Genomic DNA, 27,989 nt, shown 5'->3' with positions numbered 1-27,989 from the left:
AGGCAAATATGATGCAAATTTCAACTCATACATGCAAATTAATATTTAATTTTGTTTTAAAGTTTAAACAGAAGGTTAACTAAAGTGTTCAGATTTTTAAAAGGTCAAATAGTTGAAAACATGCTGTGATAGGTTCGAGCAATCTGAAATGTGAGTTTGCACGCTCATAATCTGTTCGCTGTCGACCTTTTTTTCATTATTTATCCACAACAATAATTACGCCTGCCACGTTTATCCACTAAATGGTAGTCGTCAATAAAGAACAGAGAACACTGTGTGCGACTTTAACTTTATTTTTGAGAGACAAATGTCAGCGGTAAGCATCTGAGTCAAAAGAGAAATGAAAAATGAGGCTGAAACTACAGAGATATTTTAAAGATGAAACCAAGAAAGTAACAGGAAAGGGTGCTTTGAGGATATTTTTCATGTGTTTGCATACGAGTGTGAGAGTGTTTTTTGGTTGGTTTGTTTTTTCACTTGCTCATGTGATTACATTTGGGCCACGGCGTCCTGTCCTCTCGTGAATGTTAGAGATCTTCAGGGCAATGGCAATGAGAGGACCCAGCACCACCTGAAGACAAAGCAAAGAGAGCTGAAGGCAGAGCTTCGAAACTCAATCAGACCTTTAAATCTTTCACATTCACACTAAGTTACTGTCGAGTTCTTGAGAATTTCGTGAGCTTTTTGGTCAGTTTTTCTGTGCGAGGTTGGCACATTATATTTATAGACATCACGTGTTAACAGATTCCAGAGCAGATAACCGAGTTAGACTTACGTAAGTCTAGACCTTTAAAACTGTTTCAACATCCGCATTAAGGGGATTTTATAGGAGCTTTAACTTGGTTATTCAACTGGTTCTTTTTTATTTTTACATTCAGAAAATGCATACAAAGTGAGCATGAGACAACAAATAATGACAACATCCCACAAACTTGACATTATGACTAACAGGTTTGCTGTTGGGTCAGTGTTAATTTGAACCCTTTACTGCACAACATTGTGTGATGGAAAACAGCAGACATGTACAGGGCCGTGCAAAAGTCTTGAGACAGCCCTCATTTCTTTATATTTTGGTTGAAAGAGGCCAAACCTTGTCTTTACAAAAATCCAGCAAGGACCTGAGAGATGCATCTGAGCCTTCGGCTGATCCATCTACTGCTCACTGAACCCTCATCAGAAATGGTCTCAGTGGAAGAGTGGCTGTCAAGAAGCCATTGTTAAGGAAGGGAAACAGGGAGAAAGGGCTGAGGTATGCCAAATTACACACTGAATTTCAGCCAGATCTTGTCAAAATGCATGGAATTATAAATGCAGGAAAGTACAGAAAGATTTTAGTCTATCACATAGTACCATGTGGAAAGCAACTGATAGACAACAAATGCATTTTTCAGCATGACATTGATCTGACATATACTCCCAGTCCGGTAAAAACATATGTGGATAGATAAACACACAATAAAACACAATCAGTCATGGACTGGCCTCCCCTTCCCCTGAACTTCAATATTATTGACAAAGAACAAAAGAAAAACCAGCCAACATCCAAAAGAGAGCTTAAAGTGTCCTTCAAGATGCCTGGAGAACTATTCCTGAAGAAATTATAAGTAAATCACTAAATCTATTTACCATTTTCTGGTGATCTCAAGACTTTTCCACAACACTCTACATTGTATGATATTCTCATCCCAAAACTGCTACATGCAAAAAAACATGTATTACACTGAAAGCACAGATTTTACTACGGCTGCACACAAACATGTGGCTTTTTTTTTTTTTAGCTTGGCTGAGAATCTTGTAGATAAAATCTGTCCCTCTAATCTAGCTGAGTAAGCATGGCGTGCAATCATGTATGTCGTCTCTGACAATTCATGCGCGCTGGGTAAGGGCCAGAATGATTAGATGCTGAATTTATGATCTAATGATGGATAATCCGAGGGTTCAGTGTAATGCCACAAATAACACATTTTTATTGGCTGAATAAACACAGCAGCTAAATCACAGTTCAGGTACGCTTATCGTAACAGCAGTTTAGCGAGGAGGATTTTCTATTTTCATGAATAAAAAGGGGGATGTAACATTGGGACATAACTTCATGCTGCCCTATACGTTTTGAATTACCGCACCTGCATTTTAATAATAAAAGACTAAAAAGTAATTCTCAAATACAAACTTTGTTGCTTTTCTTTGCTTTTTTTATGTGGCAAAGTCAGAATTGAAATGTCGTTAATCTGAACACACACACACACACACACACACACACACACACACACACAACTCTAAATTGCGAAGGCATCTTTATAACTCCCGGGAGTGTTTAAAGTACACTACCTATCCCAAACATCCATAGCCACACAACAAGCTTTCATTGTTAAACACTCCAAAGTCTACAGGCCAGTCATCTAACAGTTTGAATGAAAGTTATAATACATAATCACAATACAACCACAGTACATGCTGTATCCTCTTTTTTTTTTTTTTTTAACTGCTCAGCCTGACATAAACCTCGGATCAAAATTTAACCATACTTCATCAATTATTGCCTGAAGACGTGAGCTCAAGACAACAAGTGATGAAACCCTTAGACATTGTATCACTACAGAGTATTTACTCTGCTAATATGTAGTGAATTACAGTATGTCAGAAGTAACATGTAAACAATTAGTAAATAAACTGCAGCAGGAGTGTTTTCCCCTGTTCCCTGCTGAACAGCCGTCGAACCGTCTTCTGGCCTTTAGACTCAATTAAAAGTCGCGGCCCTGAATACTCAAAAACAAAACTGCCTAGGAGCAGGCGCTTGTAATCAGGCTGACTGATCAATGGCACACACTGTGCTAGGTTTAAGATATTAAATAGAGTCTGTTTCTCAACTTCCAGATAACATATTCCAACATTATTCCTCTTGCAATCTGAGCCATATGTTTTATTTCTGCTATAAACGTCACAAGTTTTGGAACGACTGCTTCATAATTATGTTAAAGGTTTTAAGGGACCCAGATAAATATAGACTCTTTTCATTCCTGTTTTTGGGGTTCCACTTGTTCCTCTCTGCAGCACAAATATTTTTCCTTTACATCCCTGTTAAATTTCCTCCTCCTCCTCCTGGAAGTCATCTAATTCCCGCATCCAAGTCTAAGATGAATTTCACAGCCTCTATGTTTTATATACATATCATGCATTTAATATGTTGAAAAAGCTCATTATGAAGCATCATTTCTGCTGCTGTGTGGCAAACGAATGGCCACACCATAGTTCAAGATAAGGATAGTACTTCTATATAGTCCTCTATTTTCTTTGGGTCGTGATTTGGGTGGAGCCCATCCTGGCTGTCATGGGGAAAGAGGTGGGTACACCCTGGGATAGTCACAGTCTATCTCAGGGGAAAACACAGAGAGACAAGCACACATTCTCTCATCCATGTCTTCGGACAATTAACCTCACATGCACCTTTATTGAACCCAGAGGGAAACTAAAACACAGAAAGGCCCCAGAGCCAGACAAAGAGGTTCAAACGTTCAACCTTGGCTAGATGCCATTCCTGAAGGGATTTAGGATAGGATTTTTCCACTGAAAGGTGAGAAGTAATTGATATAAGCACAAATGTCACAAAAAGAAGGTACATAAACACCATCAAACCCATCTGCGTACCTGTGTCTCTCTGTTGTGTCTCTCCGGGTCTCTCTCAAAGCTCTCAGCATAAATGCGGATGGTGGACCCCATCCCTCCGCCGCTCCCACTCATTCGAAACACCAGGCGGGACGCATCATTAAAGATGATCCTCAAACCCTGGAAACAAAAAAAAAAATTTTTTTCTTAATTTTTATCAATTGACTTTTGTCTACTTTTTCAATAACTTACTATTCTCTTATCTCTTTTAAATATTAAAAATTATATAAACATATTTTTTTAAACACAAGTAAATGGCTAAAAGTAAAAGACAAATAAATGGTCATGTATTTGAGTGGATAGGATAAAAAATCAAAAATCATTTGAATGCACAAATTCGGTGTGACTTTACAGCACACAAAAGTACAAATCTTGTATCGTCAGACCTGTGTTAAAACATTCAATCCTGTAATTAGTGATGCAGTAAAGGCAAACATCCGCTAGATGTCACTGTTACTGTGTGTTTTGTTGGCGCATGATTCAAACTGTACTCTTGATGCATGCAGCGCACTCACATTCCTAATGATGTTGGCTATAAAGTTGCATAAGGTTATAACTACAGCTGCACTTTCCAAGAATCTCCTGACTCTTACAGCAGATAACATTCTCGCTAAGGTTCATAACTGAACTCTGTGTGTGACTCTTCAAACTTAATCCCAGGATATCACTGCATTGGGACCAATCAAATATATCTCCTGCTGACTGACGTAAGGAAGAAACTTTTCGACTAATGCATCTGTAACAGCACTTATCTGTCCTGAATTCCACAGTCTCTCCTTCATTATTCGATTAGAGTACGAGTTCAAGGGAGGTGACAGCAACATGTTATGAGAAAAAACAGAACTCCAAACTGTATTGTCAAAGTATCCCCACCTCAGGCGTTAAGCTGTACTAGATGTCTCGATACTGACAAATGTTATTGCAACTATAGTAAACAAAAGTTTTGCATAGTAGTAAAAGTCAAGTGGATGCACTGTCCCAGTTCCAAAGCAGCCAGTCTCAGACAAATGGCTGTGAGCCTATTAGTTAACTGTGGCTCAGCATTATTGTTTACAGAACGCAGTACCAAATGGAAATATCTGAACCACTCTGGGAATGAAGGATAAAATGCCAGAGTCCAGGTGAAGAGAGACGGCGATAATCAGAGACGTCCGTCCAGCTGTCTGTCTCTCCATCTGTGAGTCTGTCAACTCACTAACAATAGAGTGGCAGTTATCAGAAGGCTGACTAATGCTTGTTAAAAACACTTGCCAATGCAGAGCTCAGAGGCCCCGAGTGGAGCACATACCAGCCATAACTCATGTGTGTCGTGCATGTGTGTTCATCTTTATTCATCTATCAATCCATTTATTCATCTACCAGCCTAAAGGTGCTTAGAGATTTTGGAGAGGTCTTTGTCTGAGCCTCCCTCCCACCTTCCAGCATCCATGCCAACTGCTGTTCCTCTGCAACTGTGTGGAATTATTCATGGACTAGTGTTGGTGTGGAAATGTGGGGAAAGAAAGCACAGAGCAATAAAGTCCCACTAACACAAGAGGGGAAACAAGTCATGGCTCTTCATTTGCATTTTGATTTCACACATGAAATGAGCTGCAGCAGAGAATATCTACACGAGTCAGCACTGACCATCGTAATCAACTGCTTCTTATAAACACATTAGGATTTTTTAAATTTACCTTCGCCTCATATGTCTATTGTAGTTATTGAAACAGTTCAGTGAAGTTAGGATGTCCTGTTTTCAGTTCCTATGCGATAAATCAGCATACATTAGCACATTGCCACAAGCTGTTGCTAAACTGATGCCTTCTTCCTGGCATTACACGGTAGATCAGAATCTTATAGTACTTTTGTGTATTCATAATCCCATCAGTTTTGACAAGATCCTCAACACCACTCACTGAATTACAGCCTGAAACCATGACAGAGCGTCCACCATGTTTTACAGGTGGGTATAGACACTCACTGTTTACCTCTTACCTCTCTGACCTCCACTGACAACAATGTGAACCAAAAATTTGTATCCATCACTCTATAAGACCTGTTGCCACTAATTTTCAATCAAATTCTCATGTAATTTATCTCAGTCTTTTCTCCCTGCTTCCTTTCTTTAAAGATGGCTTCTTCCCAGCCATCCTTCCACTGAGACCATTTCTGATGAGGCTTCAGTGAACAGCAGATGCATCAGCTTAAGGATCGAATGACCCTCTAAGGTCCTTTGTCAGCATTTCTGCCTATTTCTTAAGGATGTGATCTTCAGATACTGTTTATCTGCTGTAGATCATTTTTCACGCCTGGCAGTTCTTCTTTGTTCCTCCATTTATCTAGTTTCCTCAGATTTTTTTTTAAGAACACGGTCTGGCTTTTTAAGGATGAAATATGTCAAGTTTGTAATAGTCCTTTTAGAATCACCTTGTAAGTGCAAAATTATGATTTCATGCCTATGAAACTGTGGCATTTCTTAATAGATTCGACTAAGCAAATGGGGAAAAAAATCATCTGTTTTTCAAGACAAAGCATGAAAATAATAAAGATCTATTGCACAAAACCACTTTTTAAAAAGATAAAAAAAAAAAAAAAGATAAAAAAGATAAAAAACAAAAAAAAGATAAAATAATAAAACAAAGATAATGCCTTTACACAGAACTGTAGATCAGACTTGATCTTAAAAAGTCTGTCTATCTACACTCTCCCGAGTGTAAGTGCTTGAAATGTGTGCCTAACAGCGGACATCTTAGAACAAAAACATTTGTGTTACTACAGCCCTGCTTTCCACACTCTGAGGCACTTACAGTCAAAAAGCCATCAAGACACTGCTAATTCTACAGCTATCTTAAGAGATACAGCCACAGCCAGCCTTAGCTAAAGATACAATCAAATTCATTCTTTTAATGAGCTGTCATCTTTATCATTTAGTCATTAGCTATTAGGTAAAGCAACATTTGATCAAATTCAGTCATAGATTAAAAAAAATTACCACAAACATAAAGAAGACAAGTTTCTTACTCGTTTAATAGAAACCTTCGCTTCTTTTTGTTGGTAGATATTTTTTACTAAACAAATTTCCCATAATACCAAATTATCCAAAAGGCAGTATCTACATTTAGCGCACAAGTTGTTCCATCATCTGATATGCAGACGACGTGGAATGAATTCAGTAGCCAGCTACAAAAGGCCGCGATGCCACTGCTGTGTAAATCCCCCAAGCTTTGTCTTGTGTATTTGTGTATCGTGTTTGAGTGTGTTTGCGTCTCTCGTGTGCCAGCTCTTCCCCCTTCAAACACACTTGCAATGGAGAGACTGCAAAGTGAGACGACAGCTGATATAATTCTGTCCTGGGAGGAATGTGTGTTGTAATAACATTCACTGGGGCGACTGGGATGCTGAGGATTTATCAGTATTTTGGGGTGACTGACTAAAAAGCTGTTGGCCTGCTGTATCCATGGTGACACAGTGGAATAGTCACAGCAGGATAACAAAAGACTCCTTCACGGCGTTAAGATATACAAGGTGAAGCCGGTGGTCAGAGTGGAAAACACAAGTGCGAACAAGGATCGGGAGTGGAAGGGTACGCATGTGCTCACGCTTACGCTCATGGACAACTGGACGGATGTACACACCAAAATGCACAATGTGTGTGTGTTTGTGAGGTGGGGCGGAAGCTAAGAAGTGTTGACAAATTTCCACAAATTTCTGGGCAGGAAAGAGAAGTCAGCTGGGTGAAAGTCACAGACACAAAGAGGAAGAAAGAAGGGAAGGAAGGAAGGAAGGTTGCATTAACCTAGCGAGTTATCGGTGTTTGTAGTGATACATGATGTATGTTATGTGCGTGTATGCATATGTTTATAATTTCAAAAGGAAGATAGACTGTCATGTCCAAACATGGAGCCTTGCTGATCAGACAGCACTGAAGCTTAGTGGGTGGTCTGGCTTACACCAGGCTGAGTACATGTATGTGAACAAAGGGAAGAGAGAGTGTGTGACCTGATGTGAAGAAGCTTTTCAGTCACTTTTCTAATGCAATGCAATTCGATGTTGGGTTGAACAAACAGGTTTGCGGCTTTTGGTTGGTCAACTTATTGTCAATCTCAGTTTAAGGTAACCAGTCTGGAGAATGGAACCAATAAATGACTTCAAAGTTGTTCTGGTTGTTTTTAATCTAATTGAGACCATGACAGAAACTACTATATTCTGCTGCATTCTACACAACTTCTGCTCTTTGCAAGCATCTGCACGCACAGCATGCTGACACCAAGCCAGTGAAGAATCCAACACTTAAGTGATGTAAACAGTAGTGTCATGAAGCACTTTCTCTAGCGAGTAATTAAGTAATGCGCTGTGCTACGAGTGATGTGTAGTACTTTACTAAAACAATTACAACTCAACAGAAACAGCAGGTTCAAGAGATAAGTAAAGCAAACAGGACACTAATAGCACCCAGCTTCTAAGAGTAACTCTAGCCTAAGTGGCAACTATTTAAAACAATCTTTTTTGCACTTTTTTGCACAAAAGGATCTACTGATCTGTCTTGTTACAGCTTAAGGTCCTTCTATGCTAAATTAATGTGTCGGTTCATGCTATACTGATTGGTTTACAGGTGAGTTGGGACAGGGAAGGGGTGTGACTTATGTTTCCTGGTTTCGTTTTCTCCCGCTCTTTACTTTTTCTGTATTTCTAATTTAAGTTGTATTGTTTGTTATGTGGTCCCTTTTAGGTCCTTGTCTCTGTGTCCTTCCCTCAGAATCTCCCAGTTAAGTCAGTCTTGTCCTCATGTTTGTTTGCCTGTCAGTCTCCTAGTTTAGTTGCCCGTTTTCCCAGTCGTTTCTCTGTGTCTCTCTCTCGTCCCTCGCTCTCTCGTCTTTCATGTAGTAGTCAGTCTGAGTCTTATTGTGTGCTTCTTGTGCTTCCTGTTTTATTTTGACAGTCTCTTGTCCTGTGTCTGTCGTGAACTCCTCCTTGCTGTGTGTCCTGAGCGTTGTGATAATTCTCTGTATGTCGGTTTAGTGTCTGCCCTTAGCCTTCTCAGTTTTGTTATGCATCTATAAATTCAGCAATAAAGATTTCGTTAAGTTCAGTCTTGCCTGTGAGTCTGCACTTTGGGTCCAGTCCTGCCTGCCTCACACAGCGTCACCTGACATGTTCTTCTCCGTTGTTGCAGCGGGTCCTGAGATTAGCTGAGTGGGATTTGTCACAATGTAAAACACCTAGCCAGTCAGCCAGGGCTTTTTAAACTCTGCCCTCCTGTTGACCTGTGCTCCCTTCACCTGTAGTGATGCCTGTGTCGTCACCATGTTCAGTTTTGCACTACATGCATTTCACATTTGTCAGAACATCCAGCACTGGCTGCTTTGGTGGGCCACAATAAGATAAGAAACACTTTATTTATCCCATATTTGGGAAATTCTTGAAGAATTTTTTTTCCCTTGTGTGCAATTTATAAATTGGTCTTGGGATTCCCTCCTAGTGTGTAATTAACCTTATATGGTATGGTGGTGGCACTGTGGGAGCTGAACGGAAGCTGACGTTTAATTTGTTGTAAATAATTTTTCCTTTTTCAGGGTGCTTATGCTGGCAGCTGGCCTTTGTTCTGCAGCTGGACGATCGAAGTCAAGAGCTGCACCACAGTACACACCGTATCTACTGGAGTGTTTCCCATGGTGGGCTGTATATTCCAATTTGGGCTTCTTTGGGTCAGAGCTGTAGTGTGAATGGCCAAATAATAACGTGTCATGCAACATCCTGCTGTTACAGCCTTCCTTACACTGACCTGGTTTCGAGCCACTGTTCCATCCACAGGGTCAATGTACTCGAAGTTGTCAGCCTTCTCCACGCTGTACATGTGGTCCCCTACAGCAAACTTCTGGCTGGTGAATGCTTTGTCTGAGATTACTGCCTCCAGATCTCTCATTAGGTAAAAGGCTGCACGTGGGTCCAGACCTTCATAGTCAAACCTGACAATCATAAGATGCACACAAGATTTATGAACACACGTAAGACTCAATGAGGTCATGAAAGCAGAAAAGGGAGAGTTTGCTTATGTTAGGTACGTTCAGTTTTCTTGCCGCATCATCTTACTTATGTTACCGAAAAGGGCTCTAAATTGCAAGAGATGTACCACAGAGATTCTGGGGACACGTCTTGTATAACCTGTCCATCTACTTTATGTGTTGTGGGAAACAAGCATCAGTTTAGAGAAGCTCTCTGTGGGAACATAAAAACTACTGCAGCTATCAGTGGGAAGACTGACTGTGGCAGCTATCTGTGCCTCTCACAGGGGAGAAGTTAAAATAAGAACGAGTGAGAAGGACTGGAGGGAGGGGGGTGGATTAAGGTGAAAGCCAGCGAGGCATATGCGGGGTTGGTAGGGACTAAGACGAGGTGAAGAGAAGCTATTACTGAAGTTAGTCAGCATGTATTCACACAATCATGATGAAGGCTCTGACGAAAACTAGTAAACAAGTGAGAAAAGATTTGAGGTAACCACACGGCATTAGCTTGTAGGCTATTTTGGATGTGTGACAATCACAGTGACGTTGTAGGATCAAGTGAATAAGGTTTCAGTCACTCCAGCTTAGAGGCCAGTCCGTTATCATCTATCAACCACTCATCGTGGGCTGTCCGTAGTCTGAATGGAAGTTACAGGCTTGCCTACAAACACCATCCAGCTACTTTTTGAGCTGCTGTGAAACTGTAAAAATGCAACACAAACTGGAAACAGGAACCATTAACTTTCAAAGTAAAAGATTCTTGAACAACTTTTGCTTTGAAGGCAAATCGTCTCTATTTCTGTGTCACACTTTGTCAAGTTTTACTACGGCTTGGCTAGAAGTTTACGAGTATTGAAAACCAAACATGAAAATGCTTGTGGCTACCAGTGCGGCCCCCTAGCCTTCTAATAGATGCACATGTGTTATCAATTTCAAAATCCTAGGTGACTCGTTCTGAGAAATTGCATTCATAAGATTTTCAGAAAAACTGACCTCTGACCTCTTAAGGTTGAGGTGACTGAGATTCAAACTGACCCCTGAGTTTTAGTACATGCACCTGTTTGCATGGTATAATTTTGAAAATGATATATCGTCTCATTTTGAAGTTATCGCATTGACAACAATACCACATCACCCTCCAGGAGCCACTATCAACTACTTGGGAATAAGCCTTTTTTAATAGCAACGTGTGGTTGCATCGCACCATAATATAGCGGACGAATCTCGAGCAATGTGCACATGACGTCACATGAGAAACCTCAATAGATACACAATGTTTTGATTACTTAGCTGTTTACCTGCAGAAGTAGTTACGCCCAAACCTGGCCCAGTGTTCTCTGACAATCTGCTCAACACCTTGTTTCTTGGCTGCCATAATGGACAACCACACCAACACGGACCACAAACCGTCCTTCTCACGAATGTGGTCAGAACCTGGAAGAGAAGGAAAACGTGCAAAATTCAACATCTCTGTGTAAACTTCTCTTAGTTATTGGGGCTAAACTTCCATAAAAATCTGCAGTGGAGCTAAATGTGGCCTCATGCAAGACATTGAAGATTATTTTAATTTCGGAAATTATGATTAGCCCTTTAGCTCAGTGTAACACAAACATTAGAAACAAGGATAAGCAGTTAGCATGGGTCTGTATAAGAAGTTGTTTATACTTTCTGCACTGTTGCTTACATGGTAGCGCAGGTGGTCTACCAAGCTGAAGTTTGGCAGATTTGTCACCAGCTCCTCCAGTATACGTTTCAAATTATCTTTGGACAAGATGCTGAATCTCAGTCTCAAGGTATAGATAAAAATGCTATATGAATAGGTTTCTATGATTAGGTGAATGAGCTTTGCAGTAGAATGTAAGGCTCAAATTCAGTAGAAAAGCCCTACATAATTGCCATTACCTAGCACAGGACTTCCACTAAATCCAGATATACGGTACCAAGGTAGGAAAAACATGTTAGTTTGGAGTTAAGCTAGCTATTTTATCTAGCTTCTCATTTTTTATACCACCTCAGCTAACCATCTCCTAGTAATAGCTGCATGTTCGACTTGATTTTACTATCTGAATCTTGTTACAGTAACAATGAATTAAAATTATGAACTGTTACTTTATCAAAGAAAGGGAACAATACTTTCACCTGCAGTTTAACTAAAGGGAATGTTTATTGTATTGACCAATTATTAATGTAACTGTATAATGGTGGGTTAATTTTAATCTACAACATTCAACTGAATTCATTCACAGATCCAATTCGCAACAGTTGCCTCGGGCTCTTGGAAACGTACAAAAAGTTGCAACACAAACAATCTTTCCTGCCAGCCCAGAGCAAACATAAACTCAAACAGAGGAGCGCATCACACCCACAGTCTCCTTCACTGGGGAGCTTTCGCTCTGTTCTCAGAGACAGCTGCACTGTAAAGGTATGTGTTGAGGTTAAGCATGTGTTAGAAACATTCCCCTGCTTGAGCTTTAAATGGAAAGTGAGCTGTTATTTTAAGCTGGATTTATATATATTTTATAAATCGGAAAGAAAATAAAAACTAAAAAGCAGTACTGTGTCTGTTTTACTATTCCTCTCAACATCTACACTAAAAATAAGAACCTAAAGCTTTTTGTCAGGCACATTAGGAAACTGGCAGTTGTTATTGTTAAGTCCCTGCCTCATTCTCTGTGTCTTTGTCATTCATCTTAACAGAAAAGGTGGCGGAGATTGACACCTAATAAAAGACATCTAATATCTATGTCAACAAAGCTTAACCTGATGTGCCTTTGTTTTCAAAGTGACACCAATAAAACCCGCAAAGTTTGACATAGCTCTCTAAATTAGCACTGTTCTTGCTGCGTGTCTCAGAGAGAGCAAGAGTGGTGTGCAGCTCTGATGATTTACTATCCAGGGCTCCCTCTGAGCTTTTTTGCCTTACATGGATAGATAACGAGTAAGCTCCCATAGTCCTCTCTGAGTCTCAGCTCCTTCCCTTTCTCTCCTCCTTCTCGATACTTCTCATATTTGGATTTGCTCGCCATCTTCTCCTCCGTTTGCAACAATCATGGGTCTTTTCTCTTCTGTTCACACCCACTGGCGTGTTTCTTTTTACTTCGAGTTATAAAATGTTAAATGTGTCCTCTCTAGTGAATACAAAGGGTTGAGTAGTTGAAAGAAAAAGAAGCAGAGGAAGTCACAAGGAATTAGAGAACAACGACTAAACTTTGGGTGAGGTTCGGACTGTAGCAAGAGGGACACGCATCTAAAATGCAAGCCTATACATGTCTGTATTTTTATGAATTGTTTATACTTTCCGGCGTGAGTGCGTGTCTTGCATTAGTATTCACAAAACGCTACCACTGGAGGAGTGTTGGTTTGTTGCCGTGATTCAGGGAGCCCCTGTCTCCTTTTATAGCAGAAGAATGGGGATTATTTACACATGCAGTCAGGGTCACAGCCCTCTCATCTATTAGTTGACTCTGAATGGAGCTATGAGCAGGCAGGATGCACTGCTTATAAACGTAGACCTCGAACAGACTGGAAGAGAACGGAATAGGGAAATTTTCACCTTTAAAGGAAAATGATGATTTGATAAATAGTTGAATGTTCTTTTTTTGTTTGTTTCCTTTTAAGCAATCTCATCACTCATCAATATTATTACACACAGCACGCTAGTTACTAAAGATCTGGAAGGAATGAACCAAGCAGGAATGATGCCAACACAGTGGCAGAAACTGCAGTTCCTGTAATGTCCACTTGAGTGCTTCAATCCCACAGACGCCCATGTTTAGATCAGAATCAGAATCAGAATACTTTATTAACCCCTAAGGAAATGATGTGGTCACGGTTGCTCCATGACAATAGGAACAATAAAAAGTGAAAAGATAAGAAATAAACATGTTTATAACCAGCAAAAAATAAAAATAAAATTACAGTTGTGACAACTGGAGTCACATTATAAATCACGTTTTTTTACCCAGGGTTATTAGATGATATCATTCCAGCTCTCATACAAATAGATCACCTATTCTTAGAGGTGACAGGTTGGTAGTGTTTTGTCTTTTGGTTGCATCCCAGCAAGCAAAGTAGTTCCAAAATAAAAGCTTAACCATGGTCGCCGAGGTTACCACGACATCAGTTGGAGGTATCACTCAAACGTCGTCAGGATGTCCTCGTTAGACTTCCTATCAAGAGAACTTTTGCAGTTTGAGTCCACCTGCAGTCACACTGAGGATTTGATTTTACATTAGAATGAAAACATTCCTGAGTTTTTAATAGGGACACTGTGAACAAAGAGGGGACGACTGTAAGAGTCCGATTTGTTAAAGTTACCAAGCGACAAATTAACTTGAATTTAAAAGGGCAAAACCATAAATAGCTTAAAAGTGTTACAGTAGTAACTAATATACAGGAATACTTGATAAACCGTTTGCAAGCCATATTAGTTGTCCTTTTTAAAAAAAAAACAAAAAAAACAAAGACAAATCTATTTAATTTCTTCTTTACAATAATCTGATCTATGTTTCTAACTTTGTAACATGCGTCCATCTGTGGTTCAGTTTTTGACGTCGTACCCCGACCAGTTTTGACCAGGGAGATTCTCTCTGGTCTTCAACCATGTTTGCTGGGACGCTAAGGAATGAGCTGCTGAGCTGATGGGGTTGTTATGGCTTAGGAGGGGAAGTTGGTCGTCTACCAGTCAGAAGGTTAGTAGATCGGCTACATCAGTCTGCATGTTGAATTATCCTTGAGCAAGCTACTGAACCATGAATCCCGCGATGCATCAGTCGGATTGGCCAAAATGCCAAAAAATAAAAAAATATCGTCTTTAAAAATAACACTTACAAACAAAAAAATAGAGCAAGAAATATTACGAACCAGATGACCATAAAGCTTTTAAACAAACCCTAACATTATAAAAATATTAACTGACTTGACTTACTTAAAAATGTAAATGTGCAAAGTAATAACGTGTCACGTGTCTTACCCTGTTAGGCTGGATTTTGTTGACTTCTTACAGCTCAGCTTTTTTGGCAAACTTAGACTATAATAGCAGCCGATTGGCAGACAAAAGTAGCAAAAAAAGACCAAAATCGTAGGGAAAAATGTAAAGGTTTTTTTTTGTGGTGGTGGTGGTGACTGTTTCAGCAAGTTCTTGCTGCACATTTAGCAGCAGCAGCTGCTGGCCACTGCAGTCCTCTAGTGACAGCTTTGTTTGCAGGCACCAGTTGTTGCTGAGGGGAAAGGATGCACATACTCCCACTCACATTTTCAAAGATAGTCTGGGGATTTGAATGAGCGATCCTCTTTTCACAATCTAACCAGCTGATCCTGCCTTGCATTTGCATTCAGTAGAGATCTGTACTCATAATATTCAGCAATTTCAAATCTCTCTTTATAAAGGCAGTGCTTTTTTCTGTTTGGATAGTAAGTGAATGTGCTAGGTCATACCTGTCCCAAAGCTTTCCTCCCCACAGACGGAACAACGCCCAGAATCCATCAGGTTCCCGAAGTATCTCCAGCCTGTGGGAGTCTCATACAAGGCCAGTTTCATTGCTTTGGCAACCCTACAAACACGCAGAGGAGAAAAGTCAGAAAAACTGCCTGTACACGCGATGTATTTGCTCACATACACACAATATATTCATCTAATATCTAATAAAATCTAACATCTAACATCCCAGGTCTGATATAGAAACTAGCTTACACACAAAAACTCTGACCTTTGAAATAAAACAAACCAAATGCTGTATGACAAGCGCAATCTGCCAGCAGCTCATCCAATAACTTAATAAGGCAAAGGGAGCAGGAACAAAGTGAGTTAACCTTTTAGTTCATGTTTACTTAGAACCTCAGCCGTGTGCTAGCATAGCGAGAGGAGAAGATGGAGTGCGTGTGTGCGTGAGTGTGTCTGTGTGTGTGAATACATGTGTATGTTGGGGTCACGTGGAGGGGAAAAAAAGATGCCAACAGTTCAATATGTGGGAGGAAAGGGAGTGCAAAGAGCCAAAGTGGAAAAGAGCAAAGAGAAAGTCTAATAAAACTTCCCAGTTGCAGATTACAAAATAGAGAGTAACTAATTGATTTACTGGAACTGCAGTGATGCGATAAGAAGAAAAATGCACACTTTATGGTAAATGGATCAGTACTTATACACTGCTTTTCTACTCAGTTTGAGCACCCAAAGCACTTTCTGCTAGACATTCATACAGCACTTTAAACTCATGGTTCAGCATCTTACCAGAGGATGCTTTACCACTAAGACTGGGGGGAGGGCGGGGATCGACACACTGACACTGACTTTTGATTGGTACTTGAGCCTTGAGCTTTCATTCGACCATTTCAGCAACTTTTGGTTTTACGGCCAACAAATGTTTTTGTTTGTTAGCAGGATTAAGACAATTTAATATTTGCGTTCTTGCTTACAGCTTGATATAACTATCGCTTGAAGAAAAGGTTCGGTCTTTGATCCTATATTAGAAAAGTTACCAGCTCAAACCTGCTTAGTTTAGTTTTAGTTTTAATGTTTAGTTTGCAACAAACATCTCCACAGCAATCATTGCATAATATATAAACAATTTACAGGAGAAGTCTAAAAACTGCAGAACCAAATATTTCAACCAACAAAACAGATTTTGCAGCCAAGGGAACAAATACATGGATACCAGCATCTCAAATGCTCGTACTGTGGGATGTGGTGAGAGTTCATGGTGCAATACTATAAATGTGAATATGGGTGAGTTTCAAAATTTTTTAAGTGGTTTTATACATATACACATGCATAAAACCCCCAGTGCCCTCCGCAGCTGTTTACAAGAGGATGGGATAAATGACCAAATAAGAGTAAACCAGCTTTATTCCCCCACCCTGGGGAAGAAAGTGCTGGAATGGAAAGCCTGGCATTCCTAAAAGAAAACAGGAACTCTGAACTTCTGACGAGCATTTGATGTTTTGAACGGCACGTCCACGGCCAACATAAGCACTGACACTGACTGTATCAGTGCTCTGCTTTCATGCAACATTGCAAAAATGTAGCGCCCGAACAATGTGAGAATAAAGAAAATCGTGCTTTCTCAAGTTTGATGATTGCACCAACAGAGCTTTGCACACACACCCATGCATGGCATTCACATCCATACATCCTCAGGGATAAAGCACAAACAAGAACAGGTTTTAAGATCAAATTTCCAGTTCCACTAAAAGAAAACTTCTTGAACACACAGTGCTAGAATGACTGTACAAGTGCATTTAAACAGATATAATAAAATGTCTCAGGATAACCGGGATGTTGGATTCTTTTGACGAGATTAAAAAAAAACAAAAAACAAAAAAACAAAAAAAACCTGGCAGATTAATACGTCTGGAGACACAAGGAATGAAATTGGAAGGCCTATTTAGAGCTGCAATCCCCTCGTGTGTAGGTGTGAGCCGTAAACTGTAATGCTCTCCAGTCAAAGTTCATTTTCTCACACTAGTGTTGACAATTTACAGGCAAGGAATCTAAAGTCGGTCACATAATATACAGTATTTTTAAATGGTTAGTATCAATCAATTATTAGCTATATTATCCTTCCCTGTGAATACCTTCTTTAGGTTATTAAGGAAGTTCTATTTTTGGATGTTGATTATTTTGATGTTTACCGTCTGTCTTTTACTTACATTTAATCTTCTAATATACATGAAGTGATGAGCAAGTCCAGCCTTGCATGTATGAACAAAGCTAAATAACTTCATTCTAGGATGTGACAACACTGAGCTGCAGTTGAGGAAAGTTAGAGCAGGTCTGTCTTGAATGGTTTGGAAGCTCTGCTCCGACAAGATTAGAGCTGGAAAGAAATTTCATAACTGAGCAGGTAGGAGGTATGTCCACTTTCCTTCATCTCAACTCTCTGGAACCTCTGTTGCACACACGCTTACAATATGACCCACACTAAGTAACCTTTATCTTGCACCTCAGTAAATCCCAGCGGAGGGGGAAGGTACAATGAGTGAAGATGTTTCTCTACATCCGTGAAGTAAAATAAGGCCAGCTTTTGGCTTTGGCTTGACATTTTACCAAACATAGCCTTCAGCACCCTCACGCCTCAGTTTGGATTTAGGGCTCAGGCTAAAAGAGCAGCAATGCCGGAGCATTACTTGAGCTTGACCCGAACCAATAACCCTTAGTAGTCAAAGCAGAAATGCAATGTTAATTGCTGATAATGCTGCCACGGAATTCAACGCTGAACTTCTTTTTCTTCTTCTTTACGCTGCTCTCTTCAGGGGGCACCACAGCAGATCATTTGCTTCCATATCCCTATCCTTAGCAATCACACATTCTTCTCTGTGATCTTATTCTTCTCCTCCTGTCGACATCCTTTGCCCAATGCATTTACTGTCCATCTTCTGAGATCTTCAAACCATCTCAACTTTGGCTCTGTTACTTTGTCTCCAAATCGCTTAATCTGAGCTGTCTTTCTGATCTACTCATTTCTAATCCTATCCATTCATCCTGGTCACTCCCAACAAAAATCTAAGAATCTTCAGCTCTGCCACCTCCAGCTCTGCCTCCTGTTTTTGGCAGCACTACCATCTCCACACCATATATCATATATCATATATATATTTACAACCATCTTGTAAACCTCCCCTTTCACTCTTACTACTACTACTACTATCAGTCATAAATCCCCCCTGACACTCAGTACATACTGTATATTCACCTTTCCATCCTCCTCTGTCTCAGTTGTACACAGATTCTGTTGCTTTCATTCCTCCACCTCCACCCCTCATCCACCTTCACCCTACTCTCACTGCAAGTCACAATGTTATCTGTGAACATCATAGTCCACGGGAATCCTTCTCTGTCAACCTGTCCATAATCACTGGAAACAAGACGGGATCTTGAGTCACTCCCTGATGTAATCCCACCCCGACCCTGAAGCCATCTGTCTCTCCCTACCTTCCTCTCTTGGCATTTTATTCCATGATTTTTCTATTAGTTCTCTACAAGTCAGAGCTGAACATACTTTAAAATTAATTTTAGCATAATTATTGGAAGTGGTCATAGCTATTTTGGAGTGCCAATCTCAACATACCTTTGTGACATAATGTCAAAACAGTTTTCTAGGATTTTGCAAAGCTGTGTCAAGAATATATTTGCTATCGATCATAGTAAATCAGGCGATAAATGTGCTTGTTAGAGCAATGTTTATCTTTGCCTGCCTAGTTCTGTGTTCTTGATGCTGCTCTCCCTGCCTGACCTGATTTAAGTGGCCTTGTATGGCGTTACCCGGCACAGCGTTGAGGTCAATCGCTCCTAATGTTCTCTGTCAAAGTAAATATAAAAGGTACTGTGTAAAGGTTTTAATCACTTTAGATTCTTATTCATCATGAAATACCACTAGAGAGAATTAGTAGCTTGGTTTAATTACTAATTCTTTCCTCAGCATGAAAACAATCCCGATGACCACAACGCCAACGGTCATTAACAGCTTTCTGTAACTGTTTAGCTACAGCACAACATCAAATATTTGACCTTTCTACTTTGCCGTGCTAATCAGTAAAAGAGCTCACATTTCATGATCGTAACACGCACACCAGTGGCTCAATCCTACATCCTTCCATCCCTGGAACTGTGAAAAGAGAGGCAGATGTTTCCTTTACCAACATTTCCCACCCACTTTCCCTTCCTCCCTCACCGCGTCTTGCATAGCATGTGCACAAAGACATAAAATCACCCACGCACACACTCCAACCAAAGTAATAGATTTAAATCCAGCCTCCTGTCCACCTGAATCCAGTCAGTTTCCTTTGCTTATCTGAAAACAGTTGCATTCACTTTCTCTCTGTCTTTTCTGTTAACACACACTAACATACACATCAGCGCACAGAGTATATACACCATCGCATTTATCAAAGCTTTTATAACACAGTTTGCTTGACTTTAAACACATAGCAGGGAGGGAACCTCAGTCTAAACACTCAGAACACAGATACACACGGTCTCCTAAAACAGCCCACACTTGGACAGACTCCAGGGTCCGACTTCACACTACTAAGCACTTCAACACTTTCTCGAGTTTATCAGGTTCATGCCGTTATATACATAACATGAGTGTGACATGACGAACTCGTGTCACGCTCATACGAGCGGCAGTTGTGAAACTAAGAGTGGAACAAAGTGACACTGGTCAGCAACAGTGTCATTAATTACCAGTTAAGTGATCACAGATTTGCAGATGTAGTCAGACTAATCAAGTGAAATCATGTTAAACGTGAAAAAATCAAAAGCCTGTGTTATGCAGTTTATTATGCATGATATTATCAGTGGGTTAAGTATTATCTATAAGGTTGCTTCTACTTCCCAACTAAATTAAAGTTTCCAGTAGATAAATGCATACTATCATCAATACAAAAGGGCAAGTGCTCAGAAAGTAGACAACGAGAGATAAAGATAATATTAGAAGAAGAACTGAAAAGCGTGTGTTGGAGGCATTGCTTCGCGCTTCAGGGTTGCAGTGGGACATGTGACATTTGTGTCTTGGGTATCAGCCTGTGTGTGTGTGTGCGTGTGTGTGTGTGTGTGTGTGTGTGTGTGTGTGTGTGTGTGTGTGTGCGCATGTGTGTGATGAGGCCAAGCTGACTGGGGAGCCAGTGTACGCAAACCTTTCAAGCAACTCATTCAGTGTGATTATTAGGGCTCAACATCATAAGACATGACCTTAGGCAAGGAGTAGTGCAATATCAAGGGATGCAGTCTGTGTGTTTGTCTGCTTTAGTGTGCAACAGCACCATGTAAATAAAGATAACCAGCAATTCTGTGATGTAAAATTCCAATTCGCATACAATGGGGAAATAATTATTTGATCCCCTGCTGAATTTGTAAGTTTGCTCGCAAAAAAGTTATCCTTCTCTAATTTTTATTGTAGTTTCATTTTAATGGAGAGGGACAGAATATCAACCAAAGATCCAGAAAAGAACGCAGTACATAACAGTTATAAATTGATTTAAATGTCATTGAGTGAAAAAAGTGTTATCCAAAAGTAAAAATGACTTAGTACTCAGTGAAGAAACCTTTGATCACCAGATTTATTTGCTGCTGCTTGGCAACTCACAAGTTTAGCTCCCTCCACTCATTTTCTATAATGTTGAGGTCTGGGGACTAGCATCTAAGCCCCTCCATGACCTTAATGTGCTTTTTCTTTAGCCACTCATTTGCTGCTACGGCGTTATGTTTTGGGTTACTGTCATATTGGAAGACAGATTCATGACCCATCTTCGGTATTCTGGATGAGGAAAGGATCAGATAATTTCTTTGTAAATTAGCAAACTTACACATTCAGGAGGGGGAATCACAAAATTGTTTCTCTTACTGCCTCTAAGCATCTCTCACAACTGTGAAACCCAGATGGATCAGGGTTGGTAATAGCATCACTTCATGTGACTTTCAGCAGTTACACACAGTAAAGGATTAGTTCTTTCACACACATAAAGACACACATGGATAAATGAAATAAATTTCACGGATGCTGTTTAGATTTTAAATCACACATGGTGGTTTAAGAAGACAGTGTGACACATCACTGCCCACCACAGGCCTCTCTTCATCAAGTACCCTTTTAGGAAGGCGTCTTTTGAGCTAAGAGTAACTTCATCGGGATAATGTAAAATATTGAAAATAGTGATTTACTTTCTTAATCTCGTCCAAATGCTTTTGGAAGTCCATTACCTCACTTTAGTGCATCTTTAATGTGTCTAGTTCATGGACACAAAATAAATATGTACCTATACGCTTCTTCTGGTAGAGGGTCAGATTAAATAAATATAGGCAGGGGTCAAAAGGAGGTTGTGTTGAAAGTTACTAAAAGGGAGGATGAAATCTTTGCACTTCTATAAGGTCTATTATTTATAAAATATTAAATCAGGATGTTAAATGTTTTAATGTAGTTAGGTAGCACATTTTAAACAGCTAAACTTCATGACTGCCATCCATATACATAGTCTTTAGCAACTATAGTAGATTCATCATTCATCAAACGGCTCCCTTGAGCAGCATTCTGCAGAAGCGTCAGCGGGGTGCTGTGCCGGGATCTCTCCTGCTGGAACAATGTTAATGGAGATGACTTTGGCGGTGATCACGTCCTCTCACTCAGCACCCTCTGCTTAGCTTTGCTCTTACATAACACACAGTATTTATAGGGGGGTGAGTAAGTGTGTGTGTGTGTGTTTGGTGTGTGTGTGTGTGTGTGTGTGTGTGTGTGTGTGTGTGTGTGTGTGTGTGTGTGTGTTGGGGGGGGTGATCTCACAGCTTTATTCATGGTGGGTGTCGTCCCTCTCCAGAGACTGGGCTGATGCAGGAGTTTGTAGGAAGAGTGTGGGTGGTGTTATAGAACTTCTTACATCTACTGAGTGTGTGTGTGTGTGTGTGTGTGTGTGTGTGTGTGTGTGTGTGTGTGTGTGTGTGTGTGTGTGTGTGTGTGTGTGGTACCTATCAAGGGCAGCACTGGTGGCCATACTTCGAGCAAATCCTTTGACGCCGTACTGTCTGAAGTAGGGGATGGTGGAGAGGTTAGCACCCATGATGGCCACTGAGTCCGATGGGTTCACAAAGAAGCCATTTTCTCCAAGGATCATGTATCGGTCCTGAGAACACGACAAAACCATAAAGTGCTTTGTGAGTCCTGTGTAGTTAGTTAGCCTAACTGCATTAATTAACCCTTTTTATAGTACATGTATTGCCAACAACCCCCACAAAAAGACCAAAACAAATTGCTTAATTCTCCTCAGGCCACCATTGTTGTATGTCCCTTCATTACAATGAATATAGCAACTCTAGTTTATTTTGAGTCCGTCCCCAGCACTCCATCCTGCTGCCGTAAATACTTTTGAACTCGCCAAATAATGACTTAAATAGTAATGAGCTGAATTCTGCTGAAGGGATAGGAAAACTGTCACATTTAAGACACTGATTAGAACATTGTTGGTCTTTTTATGAGCGTTACTGATAATGAAGAAACATATGAAACAACATCCTTTAAGGACAAAGTGTGTTTGTATCACAAACATTCACATTACTATAAATTATCTTTAGTAGACGGTTACAAAACATAGAACAGTACAAGTAACAAATTCTCAGTACTATCCCCCCACCCCCCAGGATTCATTATTACTGTGGGGAGCGTAGAAGATATCGGTTACTATATATCCCCAAAAAAGAAACATCCACCCAGTATGATAATAACCACCGGTGCTAATCACAGTGGAGATACCGATCCTTGGGGGAGAAACAGAGCAGATGTGATGTAATTCTCCTGATGTTACACTACTAAGCAAACAGTGTGTGCCTGTGTCTGTTTATACAGAATAAATGTCTATTGGATGACATTGTGGAAAAAGTGAGACGTCCGTTGGATTATTGTGCATGCACTGCAACTTCGCACCCATTGCCTTCACTCCTGAAATCAACGTGCAATTATAAACAAATAAAAAATAAATAAGGATTTCTCTGCTGCCTCTGGCTGGAGTCAATATCTTGGATTTAGCTTTTATAGCAATAAAAGTCAGCTAGGCTTAAAGAAATGAATGAATAGATTGTGGAGCAACATGGCATGTAAATACCACAAAAAGGATCTATTTAATTATTTAATATTATGGATTATTAGAGATGTTATGTATGTATGAGAACTAAAACAGCCACAGCCACTTAAATATGTTCTTAAATATGATCCCAGCGCACACTCAGGTCAGTATTTTCTGTTTCTTTTTAAAAATATATTTTTAAATGACTTATTAAACCAAATTTTGAAGGATATATATCACCATCATTTGCAGGAATCCAAGTTACTAAAGATCTCTTAATGCATTTTCCAATCCCTGTATTTTAATTTCCTTTTAAGCCAAATCCAGTTGAAGCAATACTGGACAATTCACAGGGGGCAGCTCATAATGTTCTTTAGGAACATCCTCCTGTGCAGTACAGATTAATAAGACCTCAGAAACATCCCTAAAATGTACAGTAAGTGATTTCGAGTATTACCTATTAATTTTTGCATTTACTTTTTTGTGCACTTCTTCCTTTGTCCTGCTTAATAAGAGTGTTTGCAGTACAACACAGATCAAAATAGGTTTTAGTGGAAAATTGCCGGTCATCCTATTGCATGTTATTTTATCCAGTTTTTGAATAACTTGGGGGTCTGTGTAAACGTTTCAAATGTCGCCTTAAATCTGTTGTTGTTTTTTAAGGCAAACAGTACTGAAGCAGCTTTCCCCTCAAGACAGCCCTGAAGACATCCTACATGACTTTTGTCATTGTGCAGAAAATAATTATCTTTATGTAAGAAATTGGTTCTACGGTTATGTAACTTTCTCCCTGCTCCCTTTTTTCCGGTGTAAATTAGTAGCCAGTTGTCAAAGGATGAATGTCCTGGGCAGAGGTAAGCTTAAGATTACAATTTTTCTTTAATAAAACTTTGAGTTTGAGTTCTTTAGGTCTTGCGCATGTTTCACAATATAAGCAGTGAAGCCTTTCTGTTTCCTGAAATAATAGAGGGCTTTTAATTTGAAACTTAAACAGGAAATCTTGTTTGTATAAAGCATTTACTGCGGTAACCAAACATTAACAGAGGTACGTGACACACTCTGTGATTACTGAATTACATTAAAAGCCACTTCTGGCTGTTCCCTTGTCACAGTGGATTGCCACAGTAGGTAGCACTGTTGTTTTGTTTGACTTGGCAGTTTTATGCATGATGCCTTTCCTGACAAAACCCCCAAAGTGGATTTGTGTCTTCAGGTAGAATTGTACCAGCAACCTTTCATTTGTGAAGCAAATGTGTAAACCACTATTATATGGTACACTTGAAAGTATCAGAGCATGGGTGTAGTGCTTTTCAGCACCACTACACCCATGTAGTCTTGAATAAATGATTGCACATTCTGGAGTAGGACTTCTACCAAATGGCTTACCCCATCTGCATCAAATGCCGCCCCAAAGCCAAAGTCGCCTCCTTTCATGGACTCTACCAGAGAGGTGGCATAAGTCAGGTTGGGCTCAGGAGGTCGGCCACCAAAGTCCTCCAGAGGTACACAGTTTACAGCAGAGTTAGCAGGGGCTCCCAACTCATCACACAGAATCCTACGTACATAGGGGCCCATCACTGTAACAAAGCAAAAGGTGAGTAGAAGTTAGCAGAATAATATGAATAACAGTAACTGCAGTGCAGGGCTTACAGGACGTATGCTGATGAACTGACCTCCGTTCATGGCATCTATGTGTATTTTAGGCTGATCTGGTCCTGTGAGGAGACTTTTAATGGCAGTGAAGTCAAAGATGTTTCGTAGCATTTGTAGATACACTTCAACCGAGTCTACAATCTCCACTGGATAGAGACAGAAGAACCTGTTAGTACTGGATGAGAGTATGTTTTTTTTCTGTGCATTTTGAGTGACAGAAAGAGGGGTTCTACTAGCATCACACAACAGGAAAGTTTGTAGCAATGTGGGGGAAAATCCACGCTTGTGGATAACACTGAAGAATTCAGAATGATGCAGAGAAGCTTTTTAACTAAACATGCACGAATGTTGTACCTCTGAAAGGTTTGAATTTGTTCTCGAGGTCAAACTCCTGTCTTCCGAGCCTAGAGAGATCAATGCGGAGATCGGGGCATATGGCGTACTCCTCGAGTGTCCGGCTCACCTGGTAGATCCTCTCCATCACTGTGTCTGGAGAGGGCCCTGCCAGACAGAGAAACAAAGACAATGAAAAATGCATCCATCACTGGTGTTACAACTCCTGGCAGTGCAAGAGTCTTTGGATACATGCATGAGTTTACTTAACTGCCCATCCACGAGAAGGTGTGGCACAAAGGCATGCTTAGAGAAACTTGTAATGTTATTAAAGTTTTATTTGGTGCCCTAGGTTTTTTACAAATCTAGGGCACCAATCTTTAACAAATCTTTAACAAATCACCTGTATTTGTCAATTCTGATATCACACTCCATTTTATATCATGGCCTAGGAGCCAAGTTGTAACATTAGCATTAATTTTTGCTGTAAAATTATTATATTTTTTTTAAATCAAATTGATTCAAACTTCTATTTTTGACTCTAAAATTTCTAAATAAGAGTCAGATGGAAAAGCAAATGTATTTTCTAAATCCTCACCTCCATTTGCCACATTGAACTTGATTCCAAAGTCTCCTCCAGGGCCTCCAGGATTGTGACTTGCCGTGAGGATAATCCCTCCAATGGCCTTGATCTTCCTGATGATGCAGGAAACCGCAGGGGTGGACAAGAGCCCACTGTGGCCAATTACCAGACGACCAATCTGTGCATCACCAATATTAGTGAGAAGCAATAATGGTTTCATATCATTGCAGATATCACCTGGTCTAAAATCATAATATAATATAATATCTTTGTGTTTCAAAAAGAGTCATAATGCTTTATAAAAACAGAATGCAACATATTTGTAAAAAATGTTAAAAATGTTTGTTCCATTTTCAATCAAACATATGCTTTGATTTTTTTTTTAATCCAATCCATTTGTTTCTCTCTTGATCTCAAATCTCAAAAAGTTAAAAATCACTTCCTGTCCCAAAGAATCTTGTCATTCTGCAGGCGACTAATTGGCTGCTTGCTTTAAAAGGCAAATGATCTCCCTCTAGAAGGATGCCTAAATAACAGAACTACGCCTCTATTTATACTAAAGTGGTAATACCACCAACATAATTCTCCTGCATACCAGCTTCTCTAAATAAAATTGTCCTCACTGGAGAGGAATTTGCTCTCCTGGCATCCTCTAAACATCCGGGATGTTGCATGTGTATATAAAGGACAGATCAGAAAGTGAGGGAAAGCCCTAACAAATGGAATCTTCTCAGTAACCAGTGTTGAGAAGGATAGCACATGCACTGGGTGGGTAGTTGGCAAGTGTTTCTATTATCCTACTGGTTCTTTTCCTTGCAGTATGACAGGGAATCCCCAGCATGTAGACTTAGCCCTTGATAGATTGAACACCGAGGTGTGGGCAGTGTGTTGGCGGTGGTGGGGGGCAGACGTAGGCAGGAAAATAGAGCAGGATGGATGGAAGTGCTGATAAGGCTGACACCAGAAGACATTTGGCTGGACCAGCAGAAAGAATTTTTTTTAAAAACGCACTGATCCCCAAAACAAATTATATTCCTTTCCAATTTTCCTTTGGAACTTTTCCAAGCCAACTGCAAAGATCTCACAGCCTAAGAGCTGCAGGGACTTTCCTCCTCAGTGCCTCACTTTGTCTTCTTATTTTAACCTATTTGCAGCTGACTTGTTAAATTCAATTCAGCAGATTTGTATGTATCAGTATCAACAATCACTGCAAATGTGAAACAACTATAAGCAACTGCACAATTCTGATTTAATATAAAACTCCCAAAGTCCCACCAGAAGTAGCAGAATAACATCTGATGACCCTAAATTTCCCAGCCCAGTGAATTGTTCCATCTCTGTGTTAATGATTTAAACATATGTGCAGGTCAAAAGAAGCCATAGGCTACATTAACATCCTGAGTTTGTTGGTGAAGTTGAATAATTATTCCGCTGGTCTTCCATTCCAACAAGAAGTGTTTTTTTCTAAAAGCGTTTAAGCCTGCTTGTAGTAACTCACACCAACGCAGAGCAGAACAGTAACATTACTGCTGGTTACAAGTGACTCCTGCATGCTGACAGAGAGGAACAAATGCATGACACTGGTGGTCGCCCTATTCTTACCCCGTTGGCAGCTGCCATTTGCACTATCACCTCGATGGCAGCTCGGCTGAAGTAGCGGCCGTCGCTGCCCACCACCATGGTGCAACCCTGTCGGTCCCGCAGGTCGATGGAGGACAGCACGCTCTGGATGTAGTTCTGCAAGTAGTTTTTCTTCCCCTCGAACACCGCAGTCTTCCTCCGCAGTCCATTGGTACCGGGCCGCTGGTCCTCGAAGGGGGCGGTTTGGACCGTCACCACCGGGATCGGGCTCGTCTCCATCCTCTTTAACCAATCAAGCAAGTTTGGTGGAGTTTTTTGTTTGTTTGTTTTGTTTTGTTTTGTTTTGTAGGATTTTACAGCACTGAGTACAAAAATAAGTTCGATAGAAACAGCTCAAAGATGCAACTTGTCAGTCTAGAGTGAAGTAAAGGTTGTTTCCCCACCGTCGAGGGAAAAAAAGCGGTGACAGCAGTCCCACACAGGGACGAAATGGCTATAGTGACAAGAAACAGCCAATCAAAAATGTTTTCACCTCGACCCAAGCCAGGAGTCGCATCCTATAGTACTGGCTGAGCTAAGCAGCCACCAGCACTCTCCTCCTCTGCTGGCGGACAACTCCCTCTTCTAATAAGCCTGAACAACTGACT

At 40.3% G+C, this 27,989-nt stretch overlaps 1 protein-coding gene across 1 annotated transcript; it reads right to left on the bottom strand.

Annotated features, from left to right (window-relative positions):
* Positions 1-277: 277 nt before the first annotated feature.
* pgm5 (phosphoglucomutase 5) lies at positions 278-27,989 on the bottom strand. The gene is made up of 11 exons (XM_040050771.1): positions 27,364-27,989; positions 25,777-25,939; positions 25,200-25,346; positions 24,866-24,991; positions 24,579-24,769; positions 22,102-22,256; positions 15,084-15,199; positions 10,946-11,081; positions 9,428-9,611; positions 3,646-3,783; positions 278-571 (listed from the first exon to the last, which is right to left on the bottom strand). The coding sequence occupies exons 1-11, from the start codon at positions 27,619-27,621 to the stop codon at positions 482-484; spliced, it is 1,704 nt and encodes a 567-aa protein (XP_039906705.1). The 5' UTR covers positions 27,622-27,989; the 3' UTR covers positions 278-481.

This window comes from Simochromis diagramma, unplaced genomic scaffold (genome assembly GCF_900408965.1).
Source record: "Simochromis diagramma unplaced genomic scaffold, fSimDia1.1 OVJJ01000131.1, whole genome shotgun sequence".
In the NCBI taxonomy this organism is placed as follows: domain Eukaryota; kingdom Metazoa; phylum Chordata; class Actinopteri; order Cichliformes; family Cichlidae; genus Simochromis; species Simochromis diagramma.
Note: the sequence above shows the minus strand (reverse complement) of the source record. Positions and strands in the feature narration are given on the sequence as shown.